General features: G+C 42.5%; 2 protein-coding genes across 3 annotated transcripts in view; one reads left to right on the forward strand and one right to left on the reverse strand.

The window, feature by feature from the left end:
• Positions 1–13,662, reverse strand: part of LOC105674665 (T-box transcription factor TBX20-like) — a 53,031-nt gene that overhangs the window by 21,435 nt on the left and 17,934 nt on the right. Inside the window, exon 3 of the mRNA XM_012371167.2 lies at positions 8,474–8,747. Coding sequence (XP_012226590.2) covers positions 8,474–8,747 — 274 coding nt within the window. The remainder of the gene's footprint in view (positions 1–8,473; positions 8,748–13,662) is intronic.
• Positions 8,812–11,784, forward strand: LOC137000555 (uncharacterized). Of its 2 annotated transcripts, none has more exons than XM_067357523.1 (3): positions 8,812–9,058; positions 9,384–9,631; positions 9,997–11,784. In XM_067357523.1, the coding sequence occupies exon 3, from the start codon at positions 10,043–10,045 to the stop codon at positions 10,751–10,753; it is 711 nt and encodes a 236-aa protein (XP_067213624.1). In that variant the 5' UTR covers positions 8,812–9,058; positions 9,384–9,631; positions 9,997–10,042; the 3' UTR covers positions 10,754–11,784. The 2 variants fall into 2 exon arrangements, with proteins under 2 accessions (XP_067213624.1, XP_067213632.1); XM_067357531.1 differs by having other exon boundaries at positions 9,052–9,190.

Genomic DNA, 13,662 nt, shown 5'->3' on the forward strand with positions numbered 1-13,662 from the left:
GACTATTCCGTGCGGAATAAATGACGGACAAAGTCGCGAGAGACTCGCGATTATTATAGATTCGGCTGATAGAATCTTTCAGACGTGCTCACTTCGCCAGTAAATTCGCATTAACATCACAGGCGATTCACAAGCGTGCGCAAATCGCGCTACAGGAAATGCCCCAGCCGAAACAAACACGCACTTCGGCTACCTGTCGCGAGCGTTAAACCAGTTTCAAAAATATCGCCGGCGATTTCGCGGCCAGGTGAAAAACAAACGTCACGCCGCGAAGTCCGAAATGTGCAACACACACGCTTGTCTCGAATATTCGTAAAAGCGAGTTCGACTGTGTTCGGCGACAGGAATCCTTTTATTTTTCTCTCGATCGCGCTCTTTCCTCGGCCGTTTTCTCACTTTTCCCGTCCTTCTTCTTCCTGCGAGCGTAGATCGCAGATTATTCGAATCTACGCAGGTATCCACAAAGTGAGCATATATAATTACGTAGAGGCCGCGAATTATAGGTGTATTAATTAAATGGCCCAGGGACATAATTGAGCGAGGCCTCGCTCGTAGAGGTGTCCGGTGCCACTTCATTGATTACAGCGCACGCTGAACTCGCACGATTTCGCGAAACGCCGCGCGGCGTATCGCGCGTTTCAGAATTCGCCGTCGGCGATTTTCTTCTCCGACGTGTGCAGCAATGCGGCACAAATACTTTCTTTCTCTTTTTCAATTCGATACTAAAAATATCGCGCAAAGAAATGTGTTTCGTTTGCAAAGTCCGAAGACATTAATTTCAAATTAAAAAAAAAAACTCTTATCTCATCGCGGAGAGAGAGAGAGAGAGAGAGAGAGAGAGAGAGAGAGAGAGAGAGAGAGAGAGGGGAGAGTTAATGAAAGAAACTCTCAGCAGTTTCCGGATGATACTAGATAAGTGAAGGTGAGAAAAAAACTGCTGAGTAGCGCGGTTAGCGTAATTAAGCTGAGTGAAACGCGAAGTGTATCGCCGCGGATGCACCGTTCGCGCGAGGCGAGGCGTTGGCTGGAATAATGTTTCCGGCGAATTAAGATCCGAATTTAATTCCACCGCCGTGGAACTGGCTTCCAAGCGAAGGCACCGAGAAGTCGTTTCCAAGGTAGCAGCTTTATGGCGGGCGAGGCGATCGCGGGATCCCGGGGTGTCCCTATTCGTTTTCTGCGCGCTGCTGCATGTGGGACAACCCGCTGCAACCTGTCAGGACAACAATCCGCTCTGCTCCGTTGATCCCTTCGGTGTGTACAACGTGCACGTATACCGCGTTCGAGTGTGTGTGTGTGTGTGTGTGCGCGCGCGTGCGCGTGCATACATACCGGTAAACGCACGCGAGTAGCGAGGACACACGTAGAACGGTGCGCATTCGCATAATTTTTCGCTTAATTTATCAAGCCCGTCGCTTATCCAGATATTCCCGCGGGAAGCCGAGACGTGAAACCTAATACTTCGCCCTTGGCGAGAGGACGTGTTCGTCACGAGATCGTGAGAACGCTTTTCTAGAATACCGGCGAGACCGATCGCGTTTTTCCTCGGGTCGATCGAACCGAAAATCGATTGTTACGCGATTTACTCCACGTATTTGTCATTATTATTGACCGAACCTATCGAGAAAAATTAAATCCCGTATATCTAACTCAAATTAATTTATAAAAACCAACGACATACGCGGTTATACAACTTCGAAGGAAAAAAGTGCTAAAAGAAGACTATTTGTCCTTCCAACAAGTTGTACGATAACTTTGGTTTTTTTACCCTCACGAGACATTGAAAATTTTATAGCGTTAGAATGTAAATCGATATAAATTAGTTCGCACTCGTGTATAATCAGTACGCAGGTAAATTATTAGACGCGCTGAACCGTAAAATCATAAATTATTTAATATACGGATCCATATACGTTCCATTACGTTTATCAAGGCTAAATGGCGCATGTCGCTAAATTCCACGATATATCAATCCGCAGAGATCACTCAGATTTACAAATACTGTAAAATTTCTCGAAATCAAATAATCGCACAGATGCATCAAGCTCTACATATCTGGAACCTGCCGATTCACCGATTCATCATTACGAAATCAACTTGTGTACGATGTGTTTCCTGCAACAGCCAGCGAAACTATTTAAATCATGTATAATATGATAAGTGCACCGTTGGTACTTATTTATTAGCTGTTATTTATGTACTGTGGATTTGAATACATATCATGCTCGCGCTCTCCGCAGCCCGGCTCGTAAAAATTCCGCCGCTCGAAAATGACTTTCTCCCCGTGGCAAAACTTAAATACTGTGAAAAAGAGCGAGAAGGAGAACGGGAGAGAGAGAGAGAGAAAGAGCGCGAGAAAGAGACAAAGGATGTGAGACGCCGACGAATGTTGAGAAATGTATAGGACAATCGTTACTTTTTTCCAGTCTGTCGATCACCGTTGCATCGTGTGCACTTTATCCGCCTGTTTACCGAGCAACCGGTAATTACAGCAAATCTCCTTCTCGTCCGCAATATTTCAAGGAGATTAACTTTACATCTCTCCCGCGGTAACTTCTTTTTCGCGCTCGCAGAAGTACCGGTTTCTTCAAAATTCAGCAGTGAAATGACAGCGATAAAACTTCCAATATCTTTCTCGTGTGAATGAGAAATCGTTACCAAATGCATTATTTTTTGCGATCTTCGAATACGTGCATGTTGTGCGATATTGCCGACGCGAATATTTCAATTAAAATTATCACTACTTTTCAAAATAGTTTTATAAATAAAAACTCAAATGCTTGTCTCAATAAAAATTGACGTAAAGAAAATTTAAAAAATTTAAAATATATTTATTAAAGTTTCTGGTCGCATGTCAAGATTAGCACTGATTAGTATCAAAAGAAATATAAGTCTTTATTTATTTTCTTTATGGTAAAATATGCCAGTAGCACCACGTCATGCGCGTAATCAAGAAGCAACGATGACCGGAGGCAGAAAATTAATATTCAAAATTTTTTACGAAAACACGCATCGCTCAACTTAATACTTGTTTTATGAATAAATTGTGTATAAAAAAGGAGGAGTAATAGCGGTAGCAATGATTCTAGCAAAACAAAAAAAATCACAGCGTTGGGAAATAGATTAGAAATTTTATACGGATACTTTACGCAAAATATATACGCGAAAAGGTTGAAAAAAGTGTCGAGCGAGAACTCGCGCGCCCGCGCGGCAGGTGGATGACCGCTTTTGGACCACCGTGTAGTAGCCGAGTCGCAGGCGGGGGTCTTATAATATCGCGTCATACGAAACGATGAAATAGTGGCCGTAGCGAAGGAATGTTCCCTACCACTCGAGTCGTCGAGTTGAGTTGACTGGCGTTGCGTGGTTCGCCCGGCTCGACCGACCGCTTTCAACCGGTGTGTCTGTTCGTTCCTCGCCAGTGTTTCTCTGCGCGTGTACAGGGTGTTTGGCAATTGCCGGTACAACCGGAAAGCAGTACGAGTTCCTCGTCACGAAACTCGATTCGGTCCCTCGCCCCAAGAGCAATCTCTCCTCTTTTTTTCCTTCCTTTTTTTTTCGGAAACAACTGCACTCGCGGATTATTTCCGATCGCAGTTTAACGCAAATCGACCGTGACCGGAGAGTCAAACGTTTTGAAGGAAAAAAAAAAAAGAAAGGAAAAAGAATTGTTACAATAATGATCAAACTTTAAACATTTTGAAGAGGCGCGTCGGCCGTTGGAAGTTACACTCGACTTCTTAAGCGTGCGCCCGGATATACTTGTTATTTTATGCTTATTAACAGTTTATATTTGCGTATTCGCCCACTCGATGTATGGAGACCGTAGAATTCATATACTGACGCCGTATTATGACTACTTTTACCAGCGATATCAATGGGCGAACATCACGATGGGGATTACGATACTGACAGCAATACTGCCATTAAAGATAATGCATGTGTAAAGTGCTAAGTTGAAACGGCAATATCCAGGCGAAAACTGTTAATACCTTCCCGAGTCTTTCGTATTTAAACGTCACGTTGATTTACGCGTGAGGACTCATGACGACTAACTGCATTCAGTTACATGGAGATTATGTGTATTTTCAATGAGAAATAGATTAAACAACATCAGAGATTTTTCAGGAATCCCTCTACCTCTCGCAAAGCACCGATCCTTTTTACAGCGTAGGAAAATTTCTAACGAAGGTAAAATTTAATAGAGATCAAGAGCTACATGGAAAATGTTTTTTTTTTTTTTTTTTTAAACATCTCAGAACTTGCTTACTTGTTTGATATTTACTCGCAGTGCATTAACAGAAACACAGTTCGCCGATATTTCATTTTCCTTCGCGCTAGCGCCGAAGCACCGCGGCGATTATCATTCATTCATTCGATCGCGCGCGCGAGGGAGAAAAAACTAAATAATTTACAGCGAGAAGACAGGAACACGCCCATCGCGATTATCATTTCTACGATTTATCCTCCTCTCGGATAAAGCTCCGAAAAGCATTCATGCGCGCGTTTACACGCATCCTCTCTTGTCGCGACGCGGAGGGGGGGGGGGACGCGGCCGGGGCGAGGCGGGCGCGGCGGAGTCGTCTCGAGAGAGATTCAAAAGGTGCTCGACGGGACCGGGCGTGGGCTACCCGTGATCATCATGACAAAAGCTCGGGGCAAACATCCGTTCAATTTATTAGCTTATAGGCCGCGCAACGCCGTCGTTCGTACCTACCTACTATACACCACCTACGACACCCGGCTGCGGGCTGCCTATAATGCCCGCAACATTATGGGCATGCTTCCGAGCTGGTGGGGTTTCCCCTCGCCCCTTTCGCCGCAGCGGGTTCGCCCGGCGAACCCGCTGCACCCTCCGAGCCGCGTCGTCCTCCCCCACTTTTTACGGTCGCGAGAGGGACCCGTGATATTTTCTACGAGCGCTCGAGGGTGGGAGCTGATCGCGTTCGTACGGAGATTAACCCCCTTGACGCGAGGATACGCGGTGCGTTTGACAAATATATTTAACGTCCGGTTTTGTCCGAAAGAGAAAATTCCTGGGAAAAATATTGAGATATTTTGCCATTTACTCGGCCTGTGGGCCGATTGATTCGAATTGTGAACGTAATTAGCGAAGCGCGTATAACGGTGCTGTGTAAAATGCACATTAGAATATATTATGTACTTGAAAATTCATTCAAAAGTCAATATAAATAAGTTATTTTCGTGGCGTAAAAAATTTTCATGGGGGTCGCGCGTGAAATACGTACTTCCAATTAAGGAGTAAAAGAGATATTTTAAGCCGAGGATTAACTTTTATCGAACGTTTACAACGGGACGTCGGAAGAGATAGCGGAATATTAAGTTTCGCGCGGTTTATCGCCAATCTCGCGATAAAGGCGCGAATCACGCCGTAAATTCGCGCATTTATTCTTCATGGTGTCGAGTTCCCACGTTAATAAGCAGGAAAACGCGTCGACGCGGGATCGATGTAGGTATCACTGTGTATTATTCGCAAATTAAACCACGTACTCTCGAAATATCACTATTCTCGAGATGGGTCAAGGCGGCAATTTCGTAACGCATCATTGATTTTACCCGAAAGACGCGTGGTATTTAAAAAATATGACACTTTGTGCCATAAAAATAATTTACTAGCTAATAAATTTTGGTTTCTCGAATTACAATTTTTGTAATCACAATGTCCGATGACATCACAATCTTTAGATATAACGCTATTTATTTGTGCTTCAAATCGTTGCCCAAAATGGAATGTAATATTTCATAGTTTACCAAAGTATCGAATTTCCAAGATATCGATTCGAAATAATTGAAACTGGTATTTAAAGCTCATTCGCCTGTCACAAAAACTATCCAATTAACATGCTTTCCCGTTGTAATCCCTGATTTCTGCCGCCGGGCGTTGTTACTCCGCCTCTTTCCCATGAACTTCAACTTTTCATTATCGCGCGGCTACACGCTTATGACGCTTCTTTATCGGAAAAGAAGACGGCGTTTTATCGCCAAGCTGACTCGCACGGTCTCAAATTTTCCCCTCGACATCGGCTTATCGGCGCGGTGACTTTGCGCGTAAATGCTCGAAATTATAGTCGATCCACTGCAATTCTCTGCGACGGAATTTTCGTCCTCTCTAATGCCCGCATGTAAGGTTGCGTGATTTTCCAGCGGTGTATACATTCCATATAAATTTTACAAATTTTTCTTTAAATCAATAAAAGAAGAAAGGCACATATGAAATAATAATAATACAAAAACGGAGGATTTCGTGCCTAACGCTAGTTGTTAATTGCTTATATTACAATCTTTTTCTTATTAAATACATATGTTAACGATCTTCATATTGGTTAACTTGATTAAACGTTTCGATCAATATTTGATCATCCTCAGTAATCAAACTATAGTTGTAGAATATAATTTCTGTTTGAAGTCATGCTATAAAATGTAGAAACAATCAAGTGAGCCAAGCTATATAAAAATTATAAATTAAACGGAAAGGAATCGAGAAACATACTTCTGAGACCGTTATCAAGATGTATAAAAATAATCATTTTAGTGTAAATCGTGTTAACAATGCCAACGACACGGACGACTGTGATGAGAACTATAATAATGCAACAGGAAAATAAAAGAGGGGGAAGAGAGAAAGGGAGCACAGAAATATAGAAAGGAATGGTTATAATTTCCATATTTCTGTGCTGTACAATCAAATATTGATCGAAACGTTTAATCAAGTTAACCAAGATTGTTAGGATATGTATTTAATAAGAAGATTATAATATAAACAATTAACAACTAGCGTTAGGTACAAAATCCTCTGTTTTTGTATCATTATTTTTTCTTCAAATCTTTCTCTGCCGGTTATTTTGCGTATAAAAATAGTTTTGCTAAAACCTCTGACATTTCCACTTTTGTCCCGAAAGAAATAAGTTTTTATGAACAACGAGAGATTGGTTTGTCATCGATCGGCCAACGACGGCGGCGGCAATGGCGAGGACGGAATATTATTATGTTTCTGGCAACAGCGACGCCCACGATTAACGACTCGCGCCGATGATAACCAAGCCCACGCTTCCACCCTGACGGGGTGATGTCCCGGCGTATGCGTTTTACGAGGCCATTTTCGGCGCGCTCGAGGACTCGTCAACAATCATGCGAGCGAGAACAAGAAAAGGCCAAGAGAATTGATATGAGGGCGTGAAAAATGACACTGCGAGCATCGTCGACGTCGTTGGCGCCGGTCGTTCGTTAAAGTTGCCCGCACGTCGCTTATATTCAATCGTCGAATTTGCGGAGGCCTTCGGCGCATCGCCGCCCGCGATCCATTCAATGCGTGAGCTCTTGTTCTTAAAATATTCTACTTTGATGCTTAATACATTTAAACTATTATTAGGGAAAAATTGAATTAAACTTATTTTGGAAAAATTTATTCCAAATTGGGATCTCAGAATGCCTACTAAAAAAAAATGGAAAAAATCTTTGGAAATCGAAAATACATTTTCTGGCAAAAATAGAGTATTTCTTACATGAAAATTTAGAATAAATTTGTTTATTGTGTGAATTTCTTAACATTTCCTGGTCATATTCTTAGTAAGAAAACTGAAAGAAAAGAATTAGAAAGAAACGAGAAGCTAATCGTAAAATAAAAGCAAAATCATCGAAGAGAAATTTTCAACAGAAATTCCCTGAGCAATCGATAAGATCTGAAAATTTCTTGATTCGAGAATTTCAGGTTTTTCAGGTTTTTCCAGCTTTAGTGGATATCCCGTGAATCTTTTATATATAAATTAGAAGATTTCTTTAAGATCCCGAATATATATAATCATCAAGGGAATTATGTTTACAGATTATATCTTCAGGGCATGATCGAACGCGAAGAAAAGAAGGTTCCGTGCGCCACGTAATAGCGGTAGCATGTCCAACACGGGCCCGACACTTCGCGTCCGGCGGCCATTGTGCGCTAAACTCCGAAATAAAGGGGAGATACGCCGCGGCCCAGGAATTACGCATCCGCTGAAAGGCAGGCGCAAATTACAGAACGGCGTAATGGCCGGGGTGCATGAAGCGTCTTATCGCCGACAATTTCTATGCGCGGGCCGCCGGAAGAGGAAAATCCTGTGCGCGCGCGAAATTATCCTCCACGACGGAAATTATATGGAGATCAGTGGTCGATTTACACGCTTCATTCGCAACAGTGTGAATATTTCACTGTTTCGAGTGACTATCTACCGTCGGATTGTACGAATATGATAAATCTAAATAATTGTACGATGAAGAATTAATTTGTAAATGTAAATATTCATCGAGTAGAAGTTGTAAAATAACTTATGAGAATGTATTGAATTTTTATAATTTCCGCGATTAATTTTTAATTAATTCAGCTTTTCAAAAAACATATGTCTCGGCCCTGTCAAAGATATCGCAGCATGGATACCGAATTGATCACGAGTATCAGATACCGACGGCTTTCTCTTACCTGGCCGTGTTTATCCATGTCGTTGTTCGTCAGCTTCACCTTCTCGAAGGAAACAACCTGCTTCCGCAACTGCTCGCCGGTGAAGGGAGAATCGGGATGAACGTAAAGTCGCGCAGGCGCCGGTGGGTCAGCTTTGCCGGCCTCTAACCAACAGCTACGATGATAGGCATATCGATACCTTTTATTGTCGACCGGCACGATGTCCATTAGCACCGCGTAACGACCCTCGGACTTCAGTCCGCTGAAGGACACCCGGCAAGTTGGAAACATTCGTCTGCAACAATAAACGCATCATAATTGCGATAAATGCGGTGTAAATAATAGAGCGCTTGACAAATGATATTTCAGGAATAATATTCTTATTTTTAATCAATTTTAATCCTAATTAAGAAAAAAAACAGAGTTAAAGCAATTTTACTTAAACCTAAAAAATTATAAGCAATTATATTTTCCAAAATAGTCGCGTAAATGATAAACGTGAAGATTGATGAGAACAAAAGCGAATCTCGATTCTTATCATCACAATGGATGAATATTTGCTGAATGTAACCTCTTCTTTTAATCATAAATGACAACAAAATCAAGGTAAACGTTTGAACTTTGTGACGTATACTCCACTTTTATAATCATTGCAATCTCGCAATAGTGGAACTTGTTAATTATAGAACGGCGCCTGTAACACTTTTTCAGCAGCATAAATATTTCAGTAAACATACGGTATTATTCTAAATTCTCGCAATATTATAATTTCATTCCTTTTTTTTCAACAGCGCATTTCTACAAAATTATATTTAAAAAAAAAAAAGAATTGAAAAACGCCCAACTTTTCGTCATCCTTCTTTCGAAATAATTCTTCTTGCTTTCTGCGATGATACGATTTGAAATTGACTCTGTCCTGACAATTCAACAGATGATTCGATGAAAGGAACGTGTCGCTTTCTCGGACTTTGTCACAAAAAGAGTTCCAGCCTTCAATTTCGACCGTCGATTTTTCAACACCTCGAAAAGCGGCCGAGCGCACGCGCCGACCGGACGTGCCTTCATCGCATTGACATCGGTACACGCTGCGCTGGATTTCCCGCTGGCATAGCAGCACGGAAAGCATAAGCCTGACCTTCGTCCCGGGTTCCCGACCGAGAGCTCTCACAACCTCACAATGTACGTCCTCCAGCGATCGCACGCGATGGACTTACGCTCGTGATTTACGCGCCTCGGGAAAGAACGCCGGGCTATTTTCTGCGATCAGATGGCAGATACGTCATAATGGTGATTTTTTCACGGCGAAAAACTGGATTCCCGTTAATTTATCGCTAAAAGCAGATGTAGCGGAATATGTTTTAAAACGCAATCGCGCCATTTCGCTTCGTGATATTTATTACATAATTGCTAAGTGTGTAAAGAATGTAATGCGACGAATACTCGGTGGGAGAAAAATTCTTTTCATTCGAGAGACTACTGGATCACAATTCTGTATAACTTCAAATCTCTCCGTGTCAGCTCTGATTTAATTATCTTTGTACTAGACGCATCAATCTTGCTTCATGCTTTGATCAACAAAGAAAATCGAAGATGATGAATCCGCCTCGACATGCCTGTCGAGGCCGACCAATGGTGTGCCCAGGACCGTGCAATCCATTAAAGGCTCATCACCACCATCATCACCACCGCCATCATCGTCAGAAACCCGATGTGACGAGCGTTGCCGCGTCAGAAGAAGACGTATTCTCCTTGCCGGAAGAGTTCGATCCGATATTGCTGCTAAAATTTTTAAAACTGGACACTCCTGGCACATCTGCCACTTCGGCGGACGATACTTCGATCTCCAGAGCGTCGTCTCTCACCAGAATTACTCTGATCAAAACCTCCTCCGTGCCGAAGACCTCTCAACCGGACGAAACAACCGATGCCGCAATCCTGCGGAGGATTCTGTCGCGGGGAAAATTGGAAATGTTCGGAGAACCGTCAACGGGGACGGGCGAACCGACGATCGCGCCGAAAACGATATTATATCCGAAGATCGTAAAGATACCAGCCCATCAAATACCGAGGACCTTAAACGGCGCGGAATGCATAATTGCAGAAGGATTGAACGGACCGACGGCGATAAGAATGTCGTCCTTCTTTTTGTCTCTGACGATGCTTGCAATCTACGCGGGAATTCACGTATTATTGGCTGTAATCACGTGGCGGACACCTGCGTACCAGTTTTTCGTGTCCAGTCAGATCTGTGGGGCTCTCGCGTTTCTTATGTGGCACATAACCGGCACGATATTAATCTGAACCGTTGCGAGCCGCGCGAATAGATAATACATTGAGATAATACGCCGCGAGAAATATCAAAATTGATTGACGTGTCTTACGCTAATTTGTCATAATTACATGCACGGGGAACATCTTTGTAACCGTCTTCCATCAAAGTTAGGATTGATTAATTGCCGATCGCTGCGAAATTGACGAGCCGCAATTTAGAAACATTTGAATATCACGAATTCCAGCGAGGCTACGGATTACATCTACACTAAAAGAATTTAGAAACTTGGAGATCGATGCTTAATTCGCCGTGTCTTAATTTATAATGTTGTGGAACACTATAATTAATGATGTTTTGCGCCACCGAAACAGACGTAATTTTTCAGTTTTTTTTTTTTCAACGGTTTCAAAAATATGTGTTGCAATATCATACGTAATTACATGTCTTGGGAATGCACGTACAGTCTGTCAAACAAGAGCGTCGTCTGCATATCTGAAAGAAAAATTATTATTTTTCAAAAATTGATAGATTAATTTAAAGTGTACTAAAAACACTATTACGCATTTACTTAGTAAGTCGTCCAGTCTCCATTATTATCGAGAATTCGCTGGCATCGTCTTGGCATACTTTCTGTAAGATTTTCTGCATATTGTTGGGGTAATGACCGCCAAATAATTCGGATATGGCGACACAATTGTTTTAACGTGAACACACGCTTTCCTTGAAGCTTTTTCTTAATAATGGCCCACACATTTTCAATTGGATTCGCATCAGGCGACTGCGCAGGCCAATCCAAAGTCTGAATACCATTTTCGGCTTTCCATGCAGTACACAACCTACTGCGATGTTTCGGATCATTATCCTCTTGTAGTATCCACGATTCATTATCTGATCCAAACCATTTCTCAGCAGACTTTAATAATGCTCGCCGATAGATTTCGAGCATCTTTTCAGCATTTAGATTATAAGTAAATAAGTGTAAAGAACCAAAACCGTAGAAACTGAAGCATCCCCAAACGTGAACCTTAATTGGATGTTTAACAGTGCGCTGTAAAGGCGATTTTCCCGGAAAAGACCATGCGTGTTTGGCAGGAACCCATGTGTAAAAAGACGCTTCGTCAGTAAAAATTATATTGGTCCAATCACGATTTAAATTTTGCGTAGCCCATAAACGTCGCTTTTCGACATGCTCTGGTTTGAGGAAAGGTTTCAGTATCGTGCTACGCCAAGAGATGTTCGCCTCATGTAATCGGTTTTTTAGAGTCATTATACTTATGTTTACTTTCTTTTTGGCCAATAACTTTTGTCCTTGTCGCAATGTCAACAGAGGATTTTGCTGAAATAATTCTAAAATGACTTTATCTTCTTTTTTTGACGTCCCTCGCGTTTTTCCTCTCTCGGGCAAATCGTCAACATTTTTTAATTCTTTGTATCGTATTACCCACTTCCGTACAAAGTCTTCTGACTTATGCATATATTTTGCAGCAGCTTTATAAGTCATTTTAGGTCCTTTACTGTGAGTACACAAGAACACTGCCTCAAAACGTTTAACATACGACGCACTCATTTTATAAATCACGTATTCTTATCACAATGGAAAATAATACTGGCGTTTTTATAATAAAGCGTAGTAGTCTTCCCCCTTCCTTAACGAATACCATAATAGTGGAGCCCTCTAGCAATTTTTTCTTAAAATAATCTAGCCGACGCTCTTGTTTGACAGACTGTATATATATTTTCGAAGTTGGTGTCATTATTTTCGAATTGTAAAATAACTCTTTACTGAAGTCTCGCATCTGTTATTGCTCTATTCCTCTTGTTTTCAGCAAAATGTCTGTTATTGTGGAGTTTTACACGGAACAGATGAAAGCGCGCACTTCTTTTTTCGTTCCGATTCTCGTTCTGCGTGAATACTCTCGTTGCTGCCGGCGGCTGGTCTTTGACAGAACCGCAAGGTAATCGTCGCGGTTTTCTAGATCTATTTATTCGATGACAGGCTTCTCTTTCCTGCGAAGCGGAGCCCGAGGCCGCAGGACTCGTTCGTAAGGAACCGAGCGCGAAACGAGGTCGGGGCTTTTAAAAATGCGAATGCAGATAAGAGGAGCCCGCTTGCGTCACGCGAGTGCTCTCCGCGGGGCCCCGATGCTCCGGTGAATACGGGTCCCGCGCTCGCGAGGCGGCGGCAGTCCCCCGCGACGCGATCCTCGAAGCGGTTTTGCGGTTTCGAGCTCCTCGAGAGAGCGATCCTCCCTCTTTCTCGGCACGTACGCGCTCGGTTGGGTTCGTGCGGTTTTTAACAAGCGCATTGTCCAACCGCGGTGAATAGTATCGTTGTTACGTCGCCCCGGGGATCGACACACCTTAACGACACGATTGTCGGCCCTCAGGCGAGTAGTTAGCCGAGCAGTGCATTCGAAATGTACACGCGTTTCTGGTGTACGAGACGCAAGCTCTCTATTCGAGATGACGACTCTGTGAGAGACTTTTTACGTTTGTAATTCGACCCGAAAGCGAAACTTTCCGAACATTTATAGATTCGCGTCTCGATTTCGCGATGTGACATTTTATATGCAGAATTATCATGCATTTGATTGATAAGGTTCTTGTGAAATTTCGTTGCTACATATGAAACCATTAAGAACTTCATTTCTTAAGGAACAACAACAAAAAATTGACTTTCGACGATCTCTTATCCGCGATAAAGTCCGAAATTTATATACAGAGATGTAAAATAGATATTCGCATATTTCGATGCGTCGTGCAAAGTCCGCTTACTATAAAACGAATAGTTTTATAGACCATCTGCATCCGCACGCGATACTGTAATGCGGGTATTAAATTCTGCTCTGCCAAAAAATATGTTACGCCGTCGCAGCAATTACCCCAGGTTGACACTCCATAAAATCACCAGGGTCGTTCGCGCCTCTTTCTCAGCTCT

The sequence above is a fragment of the Linepithema humile genome, chromosome 1, assembly GCF_040581485.1.
Source record: "Linepithema humile isolate Giens D197 chromosome 1, Lhum_UNIL_v1.0, whole genome shotgun sequence".
NCBI classification, from domain to species: Eukaryota; Metazoa; Arthropoda; class Insecta; order Hymenoptera; family Formicidae; genus Linepithema; species Linepithema humile.